A 23,874-nucleotide genomic window follows, 5' to 3' on the forward strand; every position below is an offset into this window, starting at 1 on the left:
AGCAACGCATTCACAACGGTTAGATAACAGCCTGAGCAGCATCAGTTCCTCCTATCTCGCTTTTTCTACCCGCCCCTTCTAACGCTAATCAAAACAGTATCTGCTTAGTAACACCGATCCTTTCTCGCTGATTGGTTGGCCAGTTCAGGCACTTCTTACTGACTGGACCCGAGCAATAATTATGCGAAACTTGGGAAACGGAGGAGAAGGGGAACGGCGAATTAAAATAAAAGGGGTAAAATGCCGAGAGAAAAAGACGACTAAGCGACTCCAGCGGAGGGATCCGTCTAACTTCGTTTAAAAACGCATAGTGGCGTAACCGCGTCGCGCTCAATCCGTGCATCGCTACGGAACTACTTTCGCAGCGGGGAGTCCTCATTCGATCCGCCGTCGCGACGCTTACGAAACGAATGCAAGGGGCGTGATTGGCACTGCCCCTAACCCATGAGACGGTAAAACGGATGCGGGAACTCTTGGGGATTGGATCGTGGCCGGGAAACGTCAAGAACGTGACCGTGGAAGGGGGGCGGGACCAAAGACGGGGTTGGCCCCAAGCTTAATACAGAACTCTATTTCGGGCCCTGTCAGAAGTGCAGGTGGGTCCTGTGAGGCCTTCGGTGAGTGAAAATGCGGTAAAGGGAGACCGCGGGGTAGAGTTAAGTCCTGGAGTGTTATGGACAGGGAGGAAGGAAAGCCTCATCCGGGCGGGGCTCCTCGGTCGACCTAGATCGCGCTGTGGAGAACCGAAAACCGAGGGGGTGGGTGGGCTTCCTTGAAACCGGGGAAGGGATGGAGGTGAGGGCTGGATACTCTCCGTATTTCAGCGCCCTTCCATCCAGCGAAACATTTGAGGGCTCGAAAGTTGCTATGTCAACGCCGGGCCTTCTGGGCTTTTTTTCCGAGAGGAGGTCGATCTGGATCGCTTCCTCCTTGCCTCTTCCCAGCCACAAGAGAGCGAAGGATGCCAGGATCAGCTGTTGCCCGCCGGAGCTCGCTCGGGGCGATCCGTGTATAAAAGAGGGCTTAGGATCACAATAGGCGGAAGAACTTCGAGGAACAGTTTCGAAATTTTGAGATGCAAGAGCCTCTCCCCTCCTCTCCATTTAGCACAAAGACCGTGCTTAGATAACACATTTTTTTCTGGTTCAGCACCAGCGCGTGGCAAAGAAAAACGACAAACGGAAGAAAGGAATTGAATGAGGGCCGGTACAGAAGAGTAGAGGGAAATAAAATGAAGAATTTGTGGGGGTGGGGGAACACCTCTAAATGCTGGGGCTCTAAGAGCACCAGGGAAACCAGTACAACTGCTTTTAACGTCATGCAGATGACTTGAGGTATTTAGAACCAGATAAATTGAAAGTAAACAAAAAAAGGGGGGGGGGAGAAAAAGATTACAAAGAATTTTTGGGAAACCCTGATAATCTTTTTCCCCCCTTAGTTCCAGTTTTTTTTAAAAAAAAAAAAAGCTTTGAAAAGAGTTTCAATATTTAAAAAGTAACTATAAATTTCATTCCCCTCTTAGCTCCTCTATTTCAGTAAACAAACCCACATAAATTAGTTTTATCTGTCACCTTTCTTTTCTCCATTTCTCTTGAGGGCCTAGTAAGCAAGGCAAGGATATAGACATTTTGGAGAAGCATTCTTTTCAGAAACAAATACCTGTGGCCTCAGTTGGCTGTGGGAGAAGAAGATTCAGGACCTGGATAGGTCTAATAAGTGATAGTCATTTAACAGGATAGTTATCTGGGATACTTGCTGTCTTAAACAGATTTCAGAGTAGGAACTTGCTTTTCTCTATGGAAAACAAACCTGTTCTCTTTAATATGAAGCTAGCCTCCAAGAAGAGGAAAAGTTATATTACTAAGACAGAACTTTTTATCAAGAGAAGTTCACATTGGTCAGTTTTGATTTATCCATGACTATTGAGACTTATTCTGTAACTAGTGTCAAATTATTTCTGTTATTTAAGGTTGAGGCTTTTTTTTTTATTATAAAACAATAGAATTGATACATGTACTTTACCGGGTTTCTTCTGTAAATCTGAGTATGAAATTGATTTTTAGGAGTATAAAGGTATAAAATAGTCACAATAAAAATTGAGAAGGGTTGGGTCTGATATAGTTTTAATTAAGAAAGTAGACATATTTTGATGCTATTCCTCATTCTTTATTGTGTGCTCAATAACTGTATAATACTTATTAATTTCTAATCCTTATAATTATTTGTATTAGTGAAGTAGTTCTCCTGGTTCACATATGAGAAGATTGTGGGGAAAAAAACATGGGGTCCGAATTGGAAAACCTAAATCCAAGTGCCAGAATAATGACATTCCATCCAACTGTGGAAGAATTTAAAAATTTCAGCCGTTATATTGCCTATATAGAGTCTCAAGGAGCCCATAGAGCTGGATTGGCAAAGGTAAGAAGTGGGAACAGTGATGATAATGTTGCAATTTATTCATTCATATTTACCATGTTTCCCCGAAAATAAGACCCTGTCTTATATTTTTTTGAACCCCAAAATAAGTGCTTGGCCTTATTTTCGAGGAGGTCTTATTATTTTGGGGCAAGTGGAGCAAGACGGGGCTTCTCTTGCCATCTTACCTGATTTCCAGCTCTGTCTCCCTAATCCTAATCAGAGGAAATGGGGACCGGCTGCGCATGCAGTTAAATATTTTCAGGGAGGTCTTATTCTAATGCATGCGTTAAAAAGCCTGATTGGGCTTATTATCTGGGGATGTCTTATTTTCAGGGAAACAAGGTAGTATAATTAAATTTGATTCAGAAATGTAACATATTTGGTTGGTAATCAGCATACAAATGAGGAAGTTGTATTGTGAGATTTTATTAGATCCCATTGATGAGGAAATAGTACCTATTTTTGCTGGGGGGAATCAAACATTTAATGAAAATTCTGAAGTTCTAGAATTTTCTTTTGTTGCACATTAGTTTAACTAATTGTTTGACATAGGATTTGAAATGAAGCCTAAATGTTTCTGGGAGACCTGTGTAACTTTATTAAAAGTTTTGTTTTTATGGTATGCACTATCATGAGGATTAATTTCTAAACAAACCAATCTATTACTTTGGATATGCAGAATTCTAAAAAGAAAACTGCAGTAATATTGTTCATTAGGTTTGTGCCAATCTGTTGAAAGTTGTGCTTCACAACACAAGGTAGTGTATGCAAGGTATCTCTGTTAAATCAATAAAGCAGCTGCATCTTTTTCAGTAAGCATGTATATGCTTACTCTATATACAGTAAGCAAGCCTGCCTTAGGTGCTTTATTATTTCAAAGATATGACATTAACACATTGTGGGACATTGCTTTCAAAGGATTTGCGCATACTTATTGTTTGCAGTAAAAAGATCATGTACCATTTAAGTAGGCATTTTCCTCTATATTTAATTAATTTTGGATATTCAGTAAATCAGGAGCCATTTTGGCATATATACTTCTAAACTAATCACTGAGCCAAATACATGATAACAATTTGAAACAGATTTCTTGATTATGAATATTAATTTACTGTGTGCTTAATTTTATAAAATGCCAACTTCTAGTCGAGTATTAACAGTGTTGTTTGTGGATTATTACTATATGATGCTGAGGCATAATTCTGCTACTGTGTGTAGCTGAAGAGTCAGTCTATTTGAAGTATTAAAATTTTATATAGCCTTTGAATGTTTTATTCTTGTGCTGAGTTTTCCAATTACTCATATAAAAATTATAATTTCTAGATTGTTCCTCCTAAGGATTGGAAGCCACGTAAATGGTATGATGATATTGATGATCTGGTCATCCCTGCTCCCATTCAGCAAGTGGTTACTGGCCAATCAGGCCTCTTCACTCAGTATAACATCCAGAAGAAAGCTATGTCAGTCCGAGAATTCAGGAGGATAGCAAATAGCGACAAGTAAGAAAAGATGATCTAAACATGAAAGATTCTAAATATCTGTATTTATATAAATGTATTTGTATAGGGAATATAAGTTTGTAATGGTTCGAATCTAAAAGCATCTTAATTTAACAAAGTCCATGTCAGTTGGCATAAGTGTATTCCAAATTGGAATATACTTTCTTGAGAATACTTGCTTCTGTATCTTACTCTTAGAGCTCCAAAGAAATTTCTTATGAATGGACTGCACTATTTCAATAGCAAATATTTGAATGGGTCATCTCTGAGAAGCTCCATATGTATGTGATAGTTTCTAGATCAAAACCTAGGTTTTTTTAATGGATTTCTGTAAGATACTGCTGGACTGACACCTGTTTTTGCTGTCCACCATTACTAAAACCAAGAGAATGAAATTACATTAAAATTATGGTAAAAGTTACAGCATCTTTATATGTGAACAATTTCAGCCTTTGAGCATGATCTAGTTGAAATCTTAGTTAATTCTATTACAAATTTTAAATGATGGAGAAGTTGGCTCTTTCATCTAGGATGTTTGTACATGACTATCTTCTTATAGTCTGATTTCCAGGATGCTTGTCTACAGTAATGTGTTATTTAAAATTGGTGCTAATTCATGACATTTGTCAGTGAATAAAAAAAGTGAATGGACAATTTATATTAAGACAGTGAACCTGTGTTCCCTTAGGTACTGTACTCCTCGGTATACAGATTTTGAAGATCTTGAACGCAAGTACTGGAAGAATCTCACTTTCAATGCTCCCATCTATGGGGCAGATGTTAATGGCACACTCTATGACAAGGTAAAAGAGGAATAATGAGATATAATTAACAGCTTCCCTATCTGTTAGTGTTAACTTTTTTTTTTTTTTGCATTGATTCAAGATTCATCTAAATTTTCAGCATCAGTGTTATTGAATTTCCTAGGTTGATCTCTGAAAATTGAAATATGTTTAATGTGTACATAGATGGAATATATGAGGCAAAATTAATCTACAATATTCATAAAATAAAATTATTTGAGTACCCTCAGTGATTTTTTATACAGATATTGGAATATATGTTACTAGCTTATTGCTTTTTTTAAAAATATATATGTTTAATCTATTTTTAGCATATAGATGAGTGGAATATTGGTCATCTGAATACAATTCTGGATATAGTAGAAAATGAAAGTGGTATTACCATTGAGGGAGTGAATACACCTTATCTCTACTTTGGGATGTGGAAAACTTCCTTTGCCTGGCACACGGAGGACATGGACCTGTACAGTATAAATTATCTGCATTTTGGGGAACCCAAGTCCTGGTGAGATATCCTCTGTGTGTATGTGTGTGTATATGTGTGTATCTGTATCAAGATGTGCATCCATTTTTAATTGAGGATCATATTTAATAAGCTGATTTTCTCAGTATAGGAATGATGTGAAGATGGGAAATGATTAAACTTGCTTATTATATATCAGCATTGTTATATAACAAGCCTAAAGCAGCTTATTTTTTTTTGTGTGATTATATTTGTAATTTGTTTATGTGCAATCACAGGTACTCTATTCCTCCAGAGCATGGGAAGCGATTGGAACGTCTTGCTAAAGGTAAACATCCCTCTCTCTCTAAATCAGTCTGTATAGTTTCTAAAAAACAGTGACAGCTTTTTTTTTAACTTAATTGTAACCCTAATCTGACTTTACTACAGGTAGTTCTGGATTTATAACCATTCATTTAGTGACTGAAGTTACAACAGTACTAAAAAAAAGAGACTTAAGACCAGTTCTTGCTCTTAACGATTGTTACAGCATACCTGTGGTCGTATAATCAAAAATTGGACAGTTGGCACCAGAATATATTTACAAAGTTGCAGCATCCCAGGATCACATGATTGCCCTTTGCAATTTTTCCAGGGATCTTCGGACAAGCAAAGTCAATGGGAAAAGCCAGATTCTCTTAATAATTGTGTGATTCACTTAACAACTGTGCCAAAAAAAGTGATAAAATTGGGCATGACTCACTTAACAGCTGCCTTGCATAGCAACTGAAATTCTGGTCCCAATTGTGGTCGTAAGTCAAGGACTATGTGTAAAATAACAGCAATAATTTTGAAAAATTATGAAAATCTTGTTCCATTATTTCATTTTATTTATAAAAGTCCAACAAATATAATATTTACTGAATTTCAGGACGTAAGAACTTTCTTAAAGCTCTCTACATGTGAAAAAAAATAAGACTTTCTTTTTTAATTATGTCTCTGATGCTTCATTATGTGTTAAGAGGGAATAAGAAAAGTGTACTTCTCTTTTCTCCATTTGGAACTTTTGTCTGAAAGTTACCTCTAAGCTTTTTGGTTACTTTATCTATCTTTCATGCATTGTCAACCTTGGAAAAAGCCATATCAAAGTATTCAATTCTGCATCCAATGAATGTTGTACAAGCAGTCCTTTTCAACAATACTTGCTGAATATCTGTTTCTTAAATAGGATTCTTTCCTGGAAGTGCTCAGAGTTGTGAAGCTTTTCTCCGTCACAAAATGACCTTGATCTCACCATCAATATTAAAGAAATATGGCATCCCATTTGACAAAGTAAGGAAAAATTGATGGCATTTTACACAAATCTAGGAAGGCAGATATTCTTATAAGATTATAGGAACTGAAAATAGAAAGGCCAGATTGGAAAACATCCTATATTTTGTTTTCCCCTCTCTAACTTTTCAATAGTTACACATAGTAGGGAGGTATCAGTTTAGAACACTCCCTCCTATTTTTACAGATATTCAAAACATCTTTAGAGAAAGAATCTTGAGTGTAGGGAGTACTCTGATACAGCTAATGAGAACTGAGAATGTGGGAAGAGAGAAATAGAATTTTAAAAAACAGGAATCGTGTCATTTCTTCTTCACACTGAGAATATTCCCTATTTTTCACGTAATTCTGTGATATATTTTCATTAAGTAATTCTTAGGAAAAGCTAGAAATATGGGCTCTTTCCAGCTTGGTAGTACTGAAAATTATAAAATAATTATCAAAGGAATTTTAGAGTTTATATAAACTATAGAAATCCATAGTGATTGCTTCTCTTTCAGGTGACTCAGGAAGCAGGTGAATTCATGATAACTTTTCCTTATGGATATCATGCTGGTTTTAATCATGGCTTCAACTGTGCTGAATCTACTAATTTTGCCACACTTCGTTGGATTGAGTATGGAAAGCAGTCTATTTTAGTAAGAATTGTTGCTTATTCCTAAACGTTTATCAAACAGAATTATAAATTAACATTTATCAATTCAATATTTTATGGTTGATGGAATGCATCCTATATCGTACAACTTTTTGCTGCTAAAAATGCGCAATGAAGTAGATCTCACCATTTTAACTTTGGACATCCATAAAAATGTATTAATTCATACAAATAAAGCCTCTAAGACAGTTTAAGGAAAAATGGAAAAATGTAGAACTCTGATTAGTTATGTAGGACTACTGTTTTTGATATAGATGTCACGGTGGACATCCATATATATTTAGTTAAGGATAAGGTATGCCTGTTCGTACAATTCTTTTTTTTTTTTCAATTAGATATTTAAACAATAAGGCTTGTGAAATGGAAATAGGATAATACTTGTTTATTTCCCAATGTTTTTTCTGTTAATTCATCAGGTTCATGTCTGCTTCAGACATATAGCTGTAGCCCTGGGGTAGGTTCCACTTACCTTCACTACATGTGAAGCATGTAGTGCATCGGGAGCACGGGCAGCGCTTCTGCATATGTGCAGAGCGTCCATGATGATGTCCGGGCGAGTGGGTGGAGCCTCCCGCCACCGTTACTACTGGTTTGCAAGATCCGTACCAAACCGGTAGCAACCCACGCACTGCTGTAGCCTCAGTTTTCTAGAGCCCACTCTGTGCACTGTTGTTTTATTTATTTATTAATAATATTTCAGAGTACTCAGTTCAACAACAAATGCTTTGTCAGAAAGAAAGCTCACAACAGATATGTATCTGGTGATATCAAACATTAAATAGCTGTTGTTTTGTTCTCCTCTGCCTTTTTCCAAGTAATTACTTTTAGCCTCCAATGTTTGAGGTCATCATTCATTCTTACTAGGAAACGGTATAGTGCTCTCATAAGGAGGCATAGTTGCAGAGTGAAGTTATTACTGAATTGAAATGAAAACATAAGTGGCCTTAGCTGTTTTGTTATTCCATGCAGTGCTCCTGCCGAAAGGACATGGTCAAAATCTCCATGGATGTCTTTGTGAGGAAATATCAGCCTGATCGTTACAAGCTATGGAAAGTTGGGAAAGATGTGACAGTAATTGATCATACTCTTCCTACACCAGAAGCATCTGAGTTCTTTAAGGGTGAACTCTTTCAAAAAGTTAAGAATGAGAAGCAGTGGTCTGAAGAAACTGAAACAGATGAAGAATGCAAAGCAGATGAAGATATGGAGAAAAAAAGGTATGTTTTCTTTTTTTATATAAATCATGACTTAGCCAGTGTCACTCACTTATTAATAACTCACTTATTAATCAGTTGCATCTGTGGAGCTTCTTCTATTCTCCATGTTAAGTGGCTGCCAATTATATTGGGACTTGTTTCTTCTTCCTTTCTCCTTGTTTTGTTTCATAATCAAATTCAGTAAGTTTTAGAAAATGGATATGTGATTTTTAGTTGTCAGTAGGCTATGGAACAGAAATTAAATTAATGGTTGGAACCAGTCTGTTCACCAAAGAATTGGATAAAGCATTTCAAAGAATTTTTCTGACTTGACTTAAGTTAAATAACTGTCTTCTACCCTGCTGTAAATTTATATTAATGATAGATACTTTGTGTTCGAAATATTTATTATCTAATAGCAAGCATGTTTCATTTGAATCCTTGGATTAAATGGGATTTCTTATAATGAGAAGAAACCATTTGCACATATTAATATGAATAGAAAGCTTGTGCATTCTGTCATTTTTTGACAAACTGATAAGAAATATTTTTTCCAATATTTTTTTTTTATTTTTTCTCCTAGTGGTAAATATATCTCTTTTTAGAGCTGTGCTTTCTCAGGTACTTCAGAAAAGTCATAAAACCAGTTGATTTTTTCAGAGAGAGGAATCTGATATTAAAGTTGTGTTGGGTTCTGTTTAAAACATGAGTGTCCAACCTTTTGGTGTCTGGGCTGCATTGAATTATGAGGAATTATCTTCAGCCGCATATAAAATATATAATAGGGTTAATGTCCTGTATATAAATCACATAATAATGTTAGAAGTTTACAATCTTGTTGCATTACTATCTATCTAGGGTTGCATGCTGCCCATAAACTGTGGATTGGATATTCCTGATTTAAAAAGATGACATGGTTATTTCTTTTTGCAGTGTCCCAAAGCATCGCATTGGAAGCAAGCGGCACCGAGTCTGCTTAGAAGTTCCTCATGAAGTGAGTCAAAGTGAGTCCTTTCCCAAGGAGGAGGTGGTCCCAATGCAGTTTGAGATGGAGGAAGGAGCCCCTCCAGTTGGACCTGCTAGAGAGCCTGTACCACAAGGAGATGAAGGCCTTGCACCTCCAGGTAACTTCTTGGATGCTAGTGTTCATGGTGGCCTATCTTACTGGAACTTTATTTTGGCCTAGCCATAATGAAATTTGTTTAGTTTTGGTCTAGTTTGTTGTCTGAATGTTCCCAATCTATGTGAGGTTTAGTGTGATGCATGAACCCAACTTCTGCTTTCAACAGACATAAAAACATTGGGAGCAAAACATCAGGTTGAAAACTGATATAATGCCTCATTAGGAATATGAAAGATATGCTGAAGAAATTGGGGCATCTGCAAACGTCTCAGATGAATTTCTTAAAGTAATGTTCTTTTGACTTTAGCAATATAAAATAAGAAACTAACAGAATTGTGTCAGTAAAACAGAAGAAATTCATAAATTGAGAAGTAACTTCCAGGTTTGGAGACATTTATCCAAAAATTGCTCAAGGACTGTTATGGAAGCCACAAGACTTTCAGTTATGAAATAAAATATGAAATCATTAGAATATTTTAATTTGTATTTTTTTTAGCTTGAAAAAATTTGGAGATGTGTCTCAGAAAGTGAATACAACACCAAAGGGCAGGATTGGAGCAAATAAGTTAACAAAAATTCTAGAAATTGAATTAGTGAGAAATTAGCCTGATTAGTGAGAAATTAAAGATATAACATTGTGTTATGTGTTAATGAAGTTCTAGAGGAAATTCCAATTATAGGAGTATTTTTTAAAAATACATTAAACTTTTAGCTAGACTGGGCCATTTAATATTTCACAATTTGAAGTCCTAGTTTCAAATTAATTTTTAGGCTTTAATAAAATTGAGCATTTTATTTGGCAGCAGTTACTAAAGAGTATTTCAAATATTGTTTTTGATGCAGAGTATGCAGATTCCTCTGAAGTAAAATTTGAAGAACTGAAAAATGTTAAACTAGATGAGGAGGAGGAGGAGGAGGAGGAAGAAGAGGAAGAGGAACCAGAAGCAGCTGTTCTAGATCTTTCCATTTCACATTCTATGTCTTCAGTTTTGACCCAATCTACCATGAAACCAAGCCCAGTCTCCAGCCTTCAGTCTAGCTCATCTTTTTGTTCTGGCTCTTCAGATTCTGAACCCCCTGATCTTTCCAGGCAGTTGGTTGAGCAAACTGAGGTGCTCACAGTTCATAGTTATGCTAAGGAAGAGGTGAATGTCATGGAGATTGAACAGCCTTCCAGGAAGAAAACCAGTTCCACAGCTCGTGTGGATGAACAGGAGCTTGCAAAAGTAAGATTACATCAAATGGTATACTTACAATCTATCTTGTATAGCATGTGTGGGATACATTTGAATGATAAAGCAATATATAGGATGGGTTCTCAATAGACACTTATCATGGAATATTGTAAAATCTAATCTTCTATCTGATTTTCACTTTCTGACAACCTTATCAGCTGATGTGCAATTTGCAAAGAATATTTCTAGAACTGTATTTGCTGCATTAGATGCCAAGTAAATCTATTGTCAATGTAGTTCTGCATACTGAAATACACTATTTTATCCATAATACACATCTTGCATACCCTGGAGCTTAAGCAGTGTAGAAAGTACAAGTAATTTTTCAGTTTTTGAATTCATCCAGTAGTACTATACAGTGCTACTATAAAGTTGTGGTTACTGTTTTTATTTATATATTTATTTGTATCCCGCTTTTATTATTTTTACAAATAAAAAAATCATTCAAGGCAGCAAACATACCTAGCATACCATCCTCCTCCTATTTATCACACAACAACAACCCTGTGAGGTGAATTGGGCTGAGAAAGATTGACTAGCCCAACGTCATCTAGCTGGTTTTCATGGCTAAGGTGAGACTTGAACTCATAGTCTCCTGCTTTTCTAGCATGTTGCCTTAACCACTAGACCAAGCTGTCTCTCTGACCCTGTCTTGATTTCTGCAGATGGCAAAGGATTACATCAGATCTGTAAAGGATTATAAGCAATCAAAAGGCCGTCGCCAGCCCTTGACCAAACTCCCACGTCATCACCCACTCTTGGTTAAAGACGGCCTTAGTGATGATGGTAAGTTCTAAATTTCTTCCTTTTTTTTTTGTAATAGAGGTATTTGTCCAATAGCGATACTGAATGACAGCTAGTCCTTGATTTACCACTGAAAATTTCTATTGCTAAGCAACACAATTGTAAGTTTTGCCCCATTTTATGACCTCTCTTGCCATAGCTATTAAGTAAATCAGTGCAGTTGTTAAGTTAGTAACACAGTTGTTAAGTGAATCTGACTTTAGTTGACAGAAGGTTGCAAAAGATGATCACATGACCCTGTGACACTACAACCATCATAAATACATGCTAAGCAATTGAATTTTGATTATGTGACTATGGGGAATGCTACAATGGTTGAAGTGTAAAAACTAGTCACAAGTCCCTTTTTTCAGTACCGTTGTAGCTTTAAATGGTAACTAAATGAATGATTGTAAGTCAAGGATTGCCTGTAGCAATAAGCATCTTTGTATGTCTAAACTCATCCTTTACATCTTTAAAGCAATCTCTTGTACAACATATACCTGAATACATTAATCACAGTCTGATTCACAATTTTTGAAGGTTGTATACTTGGCAGTGTGAACTTGATACACTTTGATGCTGAATTTTCAGTTACCAACTTAGGATCCAATGCAGCACTTTGATCTCTAAGGCAAAAGAAAGAGTGTACATATTTCAAACATAATTTTATAATTGTGAGGTGCTGTATTATTTCCAAATTAATGGTCTCACAAATTGTATGGACTTAGCAGCCATGTGGAGCTGAATGTTTGTACAGTGTAAAAGGCAGCATTTGTAAAGATTGCTAATAGAGGCATAGAGAGCATTGGCAGGCATGGCTGAAAAGTGAGGAACATAATTACCTTTCCAGTAGTTTAAATCTGTTATTCTTTTGACAGCCTGCAAAAAAGGGAAAATGGTTTATCTAAATTTTGATTGATGGTGTGATTCTTACTGCAGAAATGTCAGAGCAGTTGACACCTGAAGAAGAAACTGAAGAGATGGAAGCATGGGCCAAACCTCTTAGCCAACTGTGGCAGAATCGTCCTCCAAATTTTGAAGCGGAAAAGGAGTATAATATTGCCATGGCTCAGCAGGCTCCCTATTGTGCAGTGTGCATGCTCTTCCAAACCTACCAGGTGAGCAGATTATTCTTTCTCCTGGCCTGTATAGTACAGAAGCACTGATAAAATGTGGTTTGTGAAAGTGTTGGAAGCACCGTGTTAATAATGTGCTTTCAGTTTTAAGACTGATTATTGTTAGAATAATCCTGCTTCCAATGTTTCCATAGTAAGTAGAACTGATTTCCTACAGCATCTTTCATATTACCCTGACAAATGCATGCTTTCTTAAAAAATAAACCATACATATTCTAGTGCCTGATTACGGAAGCTAAGCAAGATTAAGCATGGTTTATACATAGATGGGAAACTGCCTGGTAATAATGGATGCTGTATGCCATAGTAGTTGCCACATTCATCTCAGGTGGGAAAGGTCTCTTGAGAGTCTATATGGCATGGTGGTTAAGGTATGAATATTTTTTCAAAAAGGTTTACTGTTCATTTTTCCCTCACTAAATAATGCAACACAGAAACTGTTTAGTGTGATATTTTAACCCTTTTTTAAAAACATTTAAGGAATTTATAATTTATTTTTTGGTTCTTTAGTAGAACAAGGAAGTCTTAAAACAAACCCAAAATATTTTTGATGAATTGTTATATTAGGAGTAACATATTTAAAAATTAAAAAATAAAATCTTAGAGCTGGAGTCATATTTGCAGAAAGGTGCCTGAGATGAAGATAGTATGTAACTTATCTTCAAAGATTTAGAGTATTTTATATCAATTTTGTCAAACATATTTTTTCTTTTATTCTGACATGAAAAAAGGATGTATTGATTTGTTTGTTTGGCGGAAATATTTATCTCTTTGGAAAGAAAAATATAAAATTTAATTCAGAATCATTGTACCTAAAGCATAACATAGTGAAATGATATTTATTTCAATTCTTTCAGTATGCAAACAAAAATGGAATGCTTTTCTGATCATATATTTATTTTTATTTTATCAGTGTTGTTCTTTTCTAAAATGTGTAATTTCTCACTGGCAGGCAGATTGCGGAAGTCAGAGCTTACAAGCAGTTCCAAATGCTGCTAATGGAAAGATGAGAACTAAGCCCCTTATCCCTGAGATGTGTTTTACTACCACTGGTTGTAGCACAGATGTCAGCCTCTCTACCCCATATCTGGAGGAAGATGGCACCAGTATTTTGATCACATGCAAGCACTGTCAGGTCCAGGTCCATGCCAGTGAGTATTGTATAACTTAGGTCTGATTGTCCATTGATACCCAAAATAAAATATTACTATTTACCCCTCCATTTTCCCAAGTTTATAAAGAAGCAATGTAAGTATGAGCATCTTATTCCTGCTTATGTCTACCTGTAAGGAAGAGCACAGAAAAAAGTCAAGGAATTGCACTTTAATGCCCATCAGATTCATATGAACAAAATGATCTGAAAATACCATGGGTAAAGACTACAATTAAAGTGCAATAAACAAAATATATCCTTTCAGATACAGTGGTGCCTTGGTACTCAACGTTAATTGATTCCGGGAGGCATAATGAGTACCAAAAATGATGAGTACCAAATTTGTCCCATAAGGAATAATGCAGTGAGTTACAAGGCGACACTGACAAGTTATAGTTTATGCGCTGAGTACCAAACAAATGATGAGTATTGGGACAAAATTTTTGTTGAGTACCAAATTCGATGAATTTCAAAGCATTGAGTATCAAGGTAGCACTGTACTTTTCATGCTATGTGAAGATTAAGATACTGTCTCAGAAAAACTATCCCACAATATAAGAATTCAGAGGGGAAAATCTTAGTGGAATGCCATTTACTAAGCAGGTTGGATGAATTCCTATCCTAATGCTTTGGATATCACTAATACTTTAAAACAATCAAAAAAACCTCAAAGACATAAGGCACTGTGATAGTTAACGACTGGAGTTCATTTTTTCTGTTCTAAAATTCATTGAATTGACAGGGCCCAGAGATAGATTTGACCCATCATGACCATTTTTATGGCTTGAGTAAATAATAAAGAAACACAGGTTTGAAATTTATATTTTTAAATGAGAGATCAGATTATGGATAGATTACTATTGTTTTTTTGTTAATGTGTTTCAAGTGGGTCTTCCAAGATTGGTCAAACTTATTTTGACTTATTGGTCAAACTTATTTTGACTTATTGGTCAAACTTATTTTAATATTTGTTAAAATAAGAAGGGATATGAAAATTAAAACATTGCTGATTTTTATTGCTTAGCCTACAAATCTTCTATTTTTTTTTTTTTAATGTAGGTTGTTATGGAGTAGCCCCTGAGAAGGCAACTGAAGACTGGAAGTGCTCTCGATGCAAAGCCAATGCTTTAGAAGAGGTCTGCCAAAATTCTTTTGTGTTCATGCATGAGCCTTAGTTCGGTGGCACTGGAAAGTTTGCAGTTGTGAGATAGTTATTGAAATAGATTTATTTGTATAAAAAAGATTTATTAAAATGTAAAGAAGATCTAGTTTCTGATAGGACTTTACTTCATGGAATATTTTAAATGAATAGTTTGTTTGGTTGATTCAGTATCGTCCATTATTAAATGTATTCATCAGTATTCCAGAATCTAGTCCTGGGGTACTAAACCTCCTCTTCAAGTTGGCTTAATTAGCAATCCCTAATGGAGGTAGCTTCCCTGAATCTCTTCTAAATCAAACATTTACGCAGATATTGAGATTACTTTTTAAATTTTTAAAATGTTTATCATTGTTTTAGAAACTTAGTTTAGGAAATTGAATACTGCTAGGAGATGTTTTCCAGGTTTATTTGGCTCATATGTTGCAGACATTTATGTGCAACTCTACTGTCATGCATGTCTAGTGAAGTATCACCTTGCCAGATAGGATAGAATAGGCTTTTCAACAATCATCTAAGCTTCACTTCCGCATAGGTGTGGATAGTTTTCTGCTATGTGTGTCCCTAACAGGACTTAATAAAATGCATTCTACCTAGCACTAGCCTTTCGTTTCCTATAGAGCAGTGTTGGCAAACGTTTTCGGCACTGAGTGCCAAAACAGGGGCCCCTGCACACGCATGCATGCCAGAAACTGGAAGAGCAGCCACCCGGCGTGCATGTGCACGCTGGAAAGATTATCTTCTGGTTTCTGGCTCACGCATGCGCACCGGCCACCTGGTCTTCCGGTTTCTGGCACGCAGCAACTGGTCTTCTAGTTTCTGGCCAGTGCGCATGTGCATGCCGGAAACCAGAAGATCATCTTCCCACTGGATGGCTGCTCTTCCAGTTTCCAGCGCTCCTGCATGCGTGAAAAGCAGCTGGCTGGCACACCAGAAACCAGAAGAGCAACGGGTGACGGCTCGCATGTCTGGAGAGATGGCTCTGCGTGCTACTTCCAGGCTGCATGCCATAGGTTCTCCCATCACGGCTATAGAGCCAGCTTAGTTTCTTCTATGACATTTTCTATAAGACAAAAACAATTAATGCACAAAATAATTATTTAACTTGTATGATTCTCATTGCAGAATATTTATGTATTTCAGAAAAATTGTATAAAATGTAGTGCTATAATAGTACAGTGTTAATTGGTGTGATTTCAACAACATGAAAGCCAGTTTGGTCTAGTGATTAAGGCACCAAGCTAGAAAGCAGGAGACCATGAGTTCTAGTCCCACCTTAGTCATGAAAGCCATCTGGATCACATTGGGCCAGTCACTTTCTCTCAACCCAACTCACCTCACAGGGTACTTCTTGTGGGGAAAATAAGAGAAGGAAGGTGTGTTGAATATGTTCGCTGCCTTGAGTAAAAATACTGCCTTGAGTAAAAATAATAAAAGCAGGATATAAAATAAATACAAATAAATAAAATGTGATTTTCTTTTGGCCTTCAGGATTGCTGCTTATGCTCACTTCGTGGAGGTGCACTTCAAAAAGCCAATGATAACAAGTGAGTTTTTGTGATAATTAAGTATGGAAGACCCCTGGACTCATCAACTCTATGAAGCAACAAATTAGTGATGTTTCCCTGGTCTGATACAATGCTAGTTGAAGCTATGGTTGTGCAAAGTACTGTATTAATCATTCATTCATGTTTTGCAAAGTTTATTGTTGCAAGCAAAAATCCCCTCCTCAGATACTTAAAGCAACCACTTTCTATGAAGTTTTCATAAACTGCTGCAAAGACTGTTGATGCACACATGTATCATGCAGAGACAGCCAAATTGCCAATAGTCTATTATCTCTTCATGCATACAATAGAGAGAATCTTTGAAGCAGCCGTGAACCTTCCAGAGTATGTGGCTGTTTTTGTACTGAATGTTTTGGCAAAGCACTTTTTTAAAATACATTATGCAGCTGTATTGAGAGTGGAGGAGATCATATTATTCATAAGGTTACTATTCTTTACACTATGGCCTATATGTTTGTTTTTGAGCTGTTTTACCATTATCAGTTTTGATTATCCATAACCTGCAGCCAATTTTTAACAAACATCTACTAAATACTTAAGTAAACTTCTGATTTTTCTCAGATGGGTTCATGTTATGTGTGCTGTGGCAGTTCTGGAGGCCAAATTTATAAACATTGCTCAGCGTAGTCCAGTTGATGTCAGCAAAATTCCATTGCAACGCTTCCGACTGGTAAGAAAATAAATGGTAGTTTGAATTGATTAATACATGCTTATTTTATACTTTTATGAGATTCTTAAATCAGAACCCTGAGAACGTAGGAAACAATCTTCTCAAATTACATAATTTGTGATAATGCAAGTGGTGGAAATTTGGATGATTGTACCTAGCGTTTACCAACTCATTCCCGTTCAAAAGTATTGGACAAAACTACTTTTATTTTAAGACTGGGTGGGCAAAGGTCACAGTGACCAAAAATTATGGAAGTTGGACCCCAGCATATCTGGAAGGTGACAGATTCCGAAAAGCCATTGTATGCAGTATAATAATCAGTGTAACCTAGCAATTACTTGTAGAATTGAGTAATTATATATTAGTGATAATAGGGAAAATGCCTGTCCATTGAAGCAGATTGTAAGTGCCATTGAAATACACATGGAATGCAGGTTTGTCTGAAAATTTCTCTTTACAGAAATGTGTCTTCTGCAAGAAAAGGCGGAAGAGAATAGCTGGTTGTTGCGTGCAGTGCTCTCATGGCCGCTGTCCTACATCTTTCCACGTCAGCTGCGCTCAAGCAGCTGGAGTCATGATGCAGCCAGACGACTGGCCGTTTGTGGTCTTCATTACCTGCTTTCGACATAAAATTCCATCTCAAGCAGAGGTAAGCAATAGAGGCTTAATATTTGGTTCAGCCTAACTTAACATTTGTACTTGACATATTACTTTTGAACTTCTTAATCAGTTTGGAAAGGCAGTAGTAAAAGTGTTCAGGAGGCCCACGCATATACACCATATTATGGAAATGCTTGCTTTGTCCTTTATTTTAAAATGTTTATCTGCTCAAAGCAACTGCTAGTTTTGTTGCTATTGTTAATATTACTGAACCTTCTATTTATACCTTCATTAAAAGTTGATGGTAAAGAGTTTGCCTCAGCAATAAAAATATAAAGACATAATAAAAATCTTAAATTAAAAAGGTTTTCAAAAGAGATGTAAAAATAATCTTTCTGTGCTTTCCAGATAATGCATAGGAAGCACTTGTATTTTGTGCAACTTTCCACAACCTTCAAAGTATTTCATGTAGTTAAACCATCGAGTTTTATCTTTTGAATATAACATTGATTATAGCTCCTTTATTCCTTCAGCGAGCTAAGGCCGGTCTACAGGATCTTGCTGTGGGACAGCCTGTGATAAGCAAGCACAAGAATGGACGTTTCTATCAATGTGAAGTGATCAATCTGACGAAGGAAACATTTTATGAAGTCAACTTTGATGATGGCTCCTTCAGTGATAATCTATATCCAGAAGATATTGTGGTATGCTTTGCAGTAAAAAAATTATTGCACCAGAAAATATACAGTCCTAAGAAACATAAAGTCTCAGATTGCTGAAGTGGGTCAAATCTCTAAATAAAAATATTTTTGAGCTGCATAATTCAAAGCTAAATATAGCATAGATTATTTGACTCCTAAATTAGAAATCTCTTCCCTTTCTCCTTCCCTCTCTTCAGTACCTTTTAGAAGTTTTCGTTAGAGAAAAAAATAATTCCAGATGAAGATTCTATTCTATTATCAGATTTTTACTTGTTTTATGTTCATACAGATATCTGTATAACAAACGAGTAGTTGTAGAACAAGGTTAGTTTTGTACATCTTGTAATCTGTTCATGACAGGAATATTCTGATTATAAGATTAAGCTCATTGCAACTACCTCCTGATGTTAACAGAATTGTACTTAGACACTTTCCTGCTCTCCTCATTGCCATCTACCAGCTCAATTGTTAAGCTTCTCCAGGGTTCATTATTTTAGGCAATGTTTCTTCTGTTTGCTATTCAGTAGATGATTATATTTCTCAAACTTTCTCCAATGTGGACAGAGTCGAGATTGCCTCCAGCTTGGTCCTCCACCTCCAGGAGAAGTTGTTCAAGTCAGATGGACAGATGGACAGGTCTATGGAGCTACGTTTGTGGCTTCTCATATCATCCAGATGTACCAGGTGAGTGAGAGAAATGGGATCGATCTTCTCATTTTCTCTCTTTTTAACTCTCTGTGTATTGTTAATTTGGGAGTTCTGAAATCTCTGAAGGTTGTATTCTGGCCTGCCATGAGCAAGATAACATGTAATTGACTGTTCCAAAAGATATATTGATTGATATATTGACATTTGTGTAAAGAGGTGTTAATTCTCATGCATTGTAATTGTGGCTATATACTGTAAACTAATTTCTAGATATTCTCTTCTGTTATTAGCAGCTGGTCTGCCAACTCCTTCATGATGAGTACATGAAATTGTATGCCAGTTGGCTGGGGTCCTGCTCCATAAAACATTCTGTACTGAATTGCATGATACAGAAATAGCAATTGATGCTTATGTTCATCTCACAGCCACCTGATTGTTCTGATTCTAGGTGGAGTTTGAAGATGGATCCCAACTGATGGCAAAAAGGGATGATGTGTACACACTTGATGAAGAACTTCCTAAAAGAGTCAAGTCAAGGCTGGTAAGTCAAACAGCGATAGATTTTGATACGTGAAATTCTTCTCACACAAGAGAGCATCAGTTCCCACATAGGGAACATTTCTTCTGTCACTAGGACACTTCCAGATGCTTCAAGGATATAATAAAATTATTAAACTAAAGGTTCCAAAAGCCATTTCAAAGAAAAGAAAAAATAGATTTTCAGAATACTGTTTGTTGAGCCCATTATTGAACTCTGCAAATTTGTAGATTAATGGTAAACAACCACTTGGAGTCTCAAGAGCTGAGGTGGATCTACAGTCAGTAGTTTACTCTAAACGGGATAGTTAGATTCCCAAAATCTACGCTCTGTTGTTTTCCAGTAAAATAATATGATTTTTATTATGCAAGAGGAAAATTATGAAGAATCATTACCACTTATAGTCCAGTTTTCTTCATTGTCCTTTTAACATTTCTTACCTTTACTTGATTTGCAGTCTGTTGCCTCTGACATGCGCTTCACAGAGATCTTCACAGAGAAAGAAGTCAAGCAAGAGAGAAAAAGACAGAGGGTGATCAACTCGCGTTATCGTGAGGATTACATCGAGCCTGCACTATACCGGGCCATTATGGAGTAATAGCTTACAGCAGGATTGCAATGACCACCCCAAAATGGATCCTAGCAGTCCAGCACAGCAGAAGCCAAACAGACAATCTTCATATTCCACTTTTTTTTAAAAAAAGAAATGAGATAAGCTTATCTGACTCTGTAGCACCTTGAAGGTATGGATTTGGCTTTACTGGCAAACTCCAAGGCTATCATTCAGGAGCACATCTTTGAGTTTGTGAAGCATTTGGTTCATACCAGCTTTGATGTCTTCGCTGTTAGCTGTGAGTTTCTTCATTCAATAAACTGTTCTTTGCCAGAAGGATAACTTTCCATTACCATCCAAGGAGTAGCCCAGACAGTCACAGTGCTAAAAATGACTTTCTCCCTTTTTCCTGGATTAAATGTCTATTTCTGGGGAAAATTCTGAGCTCATCCTGCCTGCACAAAACTGGTGATGTTACTGGTGCTTGACAATGAATTCCTTTTTATATTTATAACCCTGATTTTTTGTCATGAGCACGCATCTTTTTTTTTTAAGCATCACCTCTCTGAGAACAGAACTAAGTGAGTTGAAGAATGGAGAATGAAATTGATTAACTCTCTTTATTCCCAACTTCTTGAACCTTTGAAGCTTTTGTCCCTATTTTATATTCAGAGACTTATTTACTCATGTTTAATTGTTATAGTTTGTGCCTATGTAATAGGAAAAGGTTTTGAGCCATTCAACGCTGTGCATTCCTCAGGCAAGAGAATCCTGGAAAATATCCTCAATTAAGGCAATAAGGACTACAAGGATTCCCATTCCTGTTTGGCTTGGAATGGCCACAAATTGGGCCCAGGTTTGCAACAAGATTGCTTGGGAAAATTAGCATTCTTTCATCTCACTGGCAGTGACCCCAAATTGTAGGGTATTTGAATCCAGTTTGAATATTCATTAAATTATGCCAGAGGTCAGCATTATTGGTATTTCCGTTTGGAAGCTTTGCACTGTTTTTGCCCAAACCTATACAGGTAAGACTAATGGAAGGGCTCACGTATATTTAGATTTATCTTTTGTGGGACAGAGAAAAGGAAGCTGAAGGTACATTTTCAAGAGGTGTCTCATTATTTTGCCATGCAGTCATTGGGGCAATTTTCATCCAGATATATTGCAAGAAAAGAAAAGCTACTTGTCTAGTTATAAACATGCCCTTGTAGTCTGTGTCTATAGTACCTGGAACATGCCCATATCATCTAATCTTGAAAGATAAATGTGCTCATGTTTACTACGGTAGAGGCTCCAGGGAAGACTATAGTAATACTCTAATATTGTACTGTAGTAATACAGTGTAGTATTCCTTCCCTTTATTTATCTGTTTATCTTGCTGCATAAAGTTCACACAACATATAGATAGTCCTATATTTACATCCGTTCATTTAAAAGTGATTCAGAGTTATAACAGCCTCAGAAAAAGTGACTTGCAAACTCTTCTCAAAGTTACAACTTGTTGCATACCCCACTCAGTCAGGTGATCAGAATTCAGGTGCTTGACAGTCAACTCACATGTGGGATGTAGTTGCAGCATCTTGCAGTCACATGATGGTTGTGATTTGTGATTTTCCAACAAGCAAAGTCAACTGGAAACCAGGTTCACTTAACTGTGATTCATTTAATGACCACATTTCACTTAATGACCATGTTAACATGGTTGTAAAATAGGTCCAGTCACATGATTCATTTTATGACTGCACCAATTTACAACAGAAATTCCAATCCTAATTGTGATTGTAAATTGAGGACTACCTATAGTAGCAAAATTCTTCAAAGTTCAGGTGAACAAAATCTCAAAGCCTTTTCTGACTCTCTCCTTCCTTTATTAATCAGGATCCTGAATGCATTTTGGAAGAAACCTAAAAGAAGTGGAGAGATGTACATTTCAGTATACAGTATTGATCTTTCTGTATTACTTTAGAATTTAAATCTGTATTACAGAGATTGGCTCCCTTCATAAGCACAAAATATATATATATAAATATGTACAAAGGAGCAACTTTTGAAATATTTGCAATTGGACACTGCCCCTCAATTTGGAAGTAAGATTGGTAATTATATAGTTCATGAGAATATCTTGCTGTTCTCAGTTGCTGCCTTTTAAAAAGTGTCATGTCTCCTTTTGGGTCTTGAATAGATATTGCGCTAGTATTTATTTAAATGGTTTGTACTATCTAGCAAGATTGGCAGCCTTTTCTTTTTGACCCTTGTGTATTAAGCAAAAGTCATTCTGGGCAATACATTTTCTATGTCAGTATTCTTTTGATTCCCCAGGAATGTTTTTAGTACGAAACAGAGATTCCCTCTCTCTTTTCTTACCTCTTAACCTGGAGATTACTGTTGTCCCAGATATAATTAGGCTTTTCTGTATCAATATTAAAACTGAATCATGATGCCAAAGGTTCATTCAACAGGCATAGGTACTTTTCCTTAAGTCTTTTTCTGCTTTTAGATTGAAAATAAACTCTTGATGATACGTATCAATGGATTTTAAAAATATTTTTGAACTGTAGCTTGAACTGTTCAAAATCTTTCTGAATTCTTAAAAATGAATTCACATCATAATCAAATATGTCTTGAGTATATCTGCAAATTGGTTTAATTCATTTCAAAATCCAGAAGATGGTTTTATAGGATTTGTAAAGGATTTTAATATGTCTGCTTATCATTGAGCAGGCAGTAAGAATTCTAAGAGCCCTTTTAATCATTATATCCTATTTTATTCTTACAAATGTGTCTGTTGCTCTCATCCAGTCAAACTGCAATTGTTTTATCTTAAATCATTGTAATAAAATTGTTGATTAATTTTATAAATTTGACACGTAATTGGGATAAACTTCTTCCTATTGATGGTTTAACAAGCTTTTGAAAATATAAGCACCATTTTCTTAGTTTGCCCCTGTCATTTAATATATGCACACACCTCTGTATAAGGTTGCAGCAGGCTTTATATGTACAGAAAAGAACGAGATGAAATATGTGATCTAAATATGATCTATTATGATTCCTTCAAGAAGGACTCAATAATTTCTGACCTATTGGAAGTTGTGCTGGTTTTAGGATGCCAGTGTGAGATGTATACAAGACAGGCAGCTTTATGTATTGTTTTTCTGATCTAGTAATATAATTTTGGACTAGACTCAACTGATTAAATCTGAAACACTTTAACATGAAAGCCTGTGCGTCTTCAGTTATACTGCTGGGTTTCATTCAACATCTCTCCTAGGTTCTTTCTTCTTTTAACAAGTTACATCTATTCAGTCTCAGTAACCGGTACATGATCAGCTACCTACCCCGAGTCAGGAATTATTCTAGATTTTCTTCAGTTATTAATACTTCTAGCTTTTATTTAGTTAGAATAAGTGTTCATATTTGGGTGTGTATTTGGAAGTTCATTAGATTTAGGTTCACAGCTCCTGATCAGGGGAATAAAAATGGAAAGTGGAACTCCTAAGAAGAGAGTATATGGAATGAAGATAAGCAAACTAAGAGAAACAAACCTTTCCTTTTCTTCTTGTGGAATGTAATGTGGCAACATAAATTAGTAGAAAAATACAAAATGCAAGAATTTATATTTTTATATAACTATAATTGGTCTATATTTTTTTAAA

General features: G+C 36.2%; 1 protein-coding gene across 4 annotated transcripts; it reads left to right on the forward strand.

The window, feature by feature from the left end:
• Window positions 1-12: 12 nt before the first annotated feature.
• On the forward strand, window positions 13-23,438 carry KDM4A (lysine demethylase 4A). Of its 4 annotated transcripts, none has more exons than XM_034414875.3 (22): window positions 13-452; window positions 2,232-2,418; window positions 3,742-3,917; window positions 4,606-4,720; window positions 5,032-5,225; window positions 5,462-5,511; window positions 6,391-6,494; window positions 6,995-7,132; window positions 8,119-8,366; window positions 9,279-9,469; window positions 10,312-10,694; window positions 11,369-11,489; window positions 12,429-12,607; window positions 13,578-13,776; window positions 14,838-14,914; window positions 16,429-16,484; window positions 17,067-17,175; window positions 17,636-17,824; window positions 18,309-18,479; window positions 19,041-19,160; window positions 19,573-19,665; window positions 20,120-23,438. In XM_034414875.3, the coding sequence occupies exons 2-22, from the start codon at window positions 2,281-2,283 to the stop codon at window positions 20,258-20,260; spliced, it is 3,192 nt and encodes a 1,063-aa protein (XP_034270766.1). In that variant the 5' UTR covers window positions 13-452; window positions 2,232-2,280; the 3' UTR covers window positions 20,261-23,438. The 4 variants fall into 4 exon arrangements, with proteins under 4 accessions (XP_034270766.1, XP_034270764.1, XP_034270765.1 ...); XM_034414873.3 differs by having other exon boundaries at window positions 402-617; XM_034414874.2 differs by having other exon boundaries at window positions 424-596.
• Window positions 23,439-23,874: the final 436 nt, after the last annotated feature.

Source organism: Pantherophis guttatus, chromosome 3 (assembly GCF_059756535.1).
Source record: "Pantherophis guttatus breed Tessera chromosome 3, ASM5975653v1, whole genome shotgun sequence".
Classification (NCBI taxonomy): domain Eukaryota; kingdom Metazoa; phylum Chordata; class Lepidosauria; order Squamata; family Colubridae; genus Pantherophis; species Pantherophis guttatus.

Excerpts from the sequence above, each read along its gene's own strand:
- KDM4A (XM_034414875.3), top strand. The coding sequence starts at position 2,281 with ATGGGGTCCGAATTGGAAAACCTAAATCCAAGTGCCAGAATAATGACA. Across the intron at positions 8,367-9,278 it reads GAAGATATGGAGAAAAAAAG|TGTCCCAAAGCATCGCATTG; the intron begins GTATGTTTTCTT and ends TTCTTTTTGCAG. Across the intron at positions 19,666-20,119 it reads AAAGAGTCAAGTCAAGGCTG|TCTGTTGCCTCTGACATGCG; the intron begins GTAAGTCAAACA and ends CTTGATTTGCAG.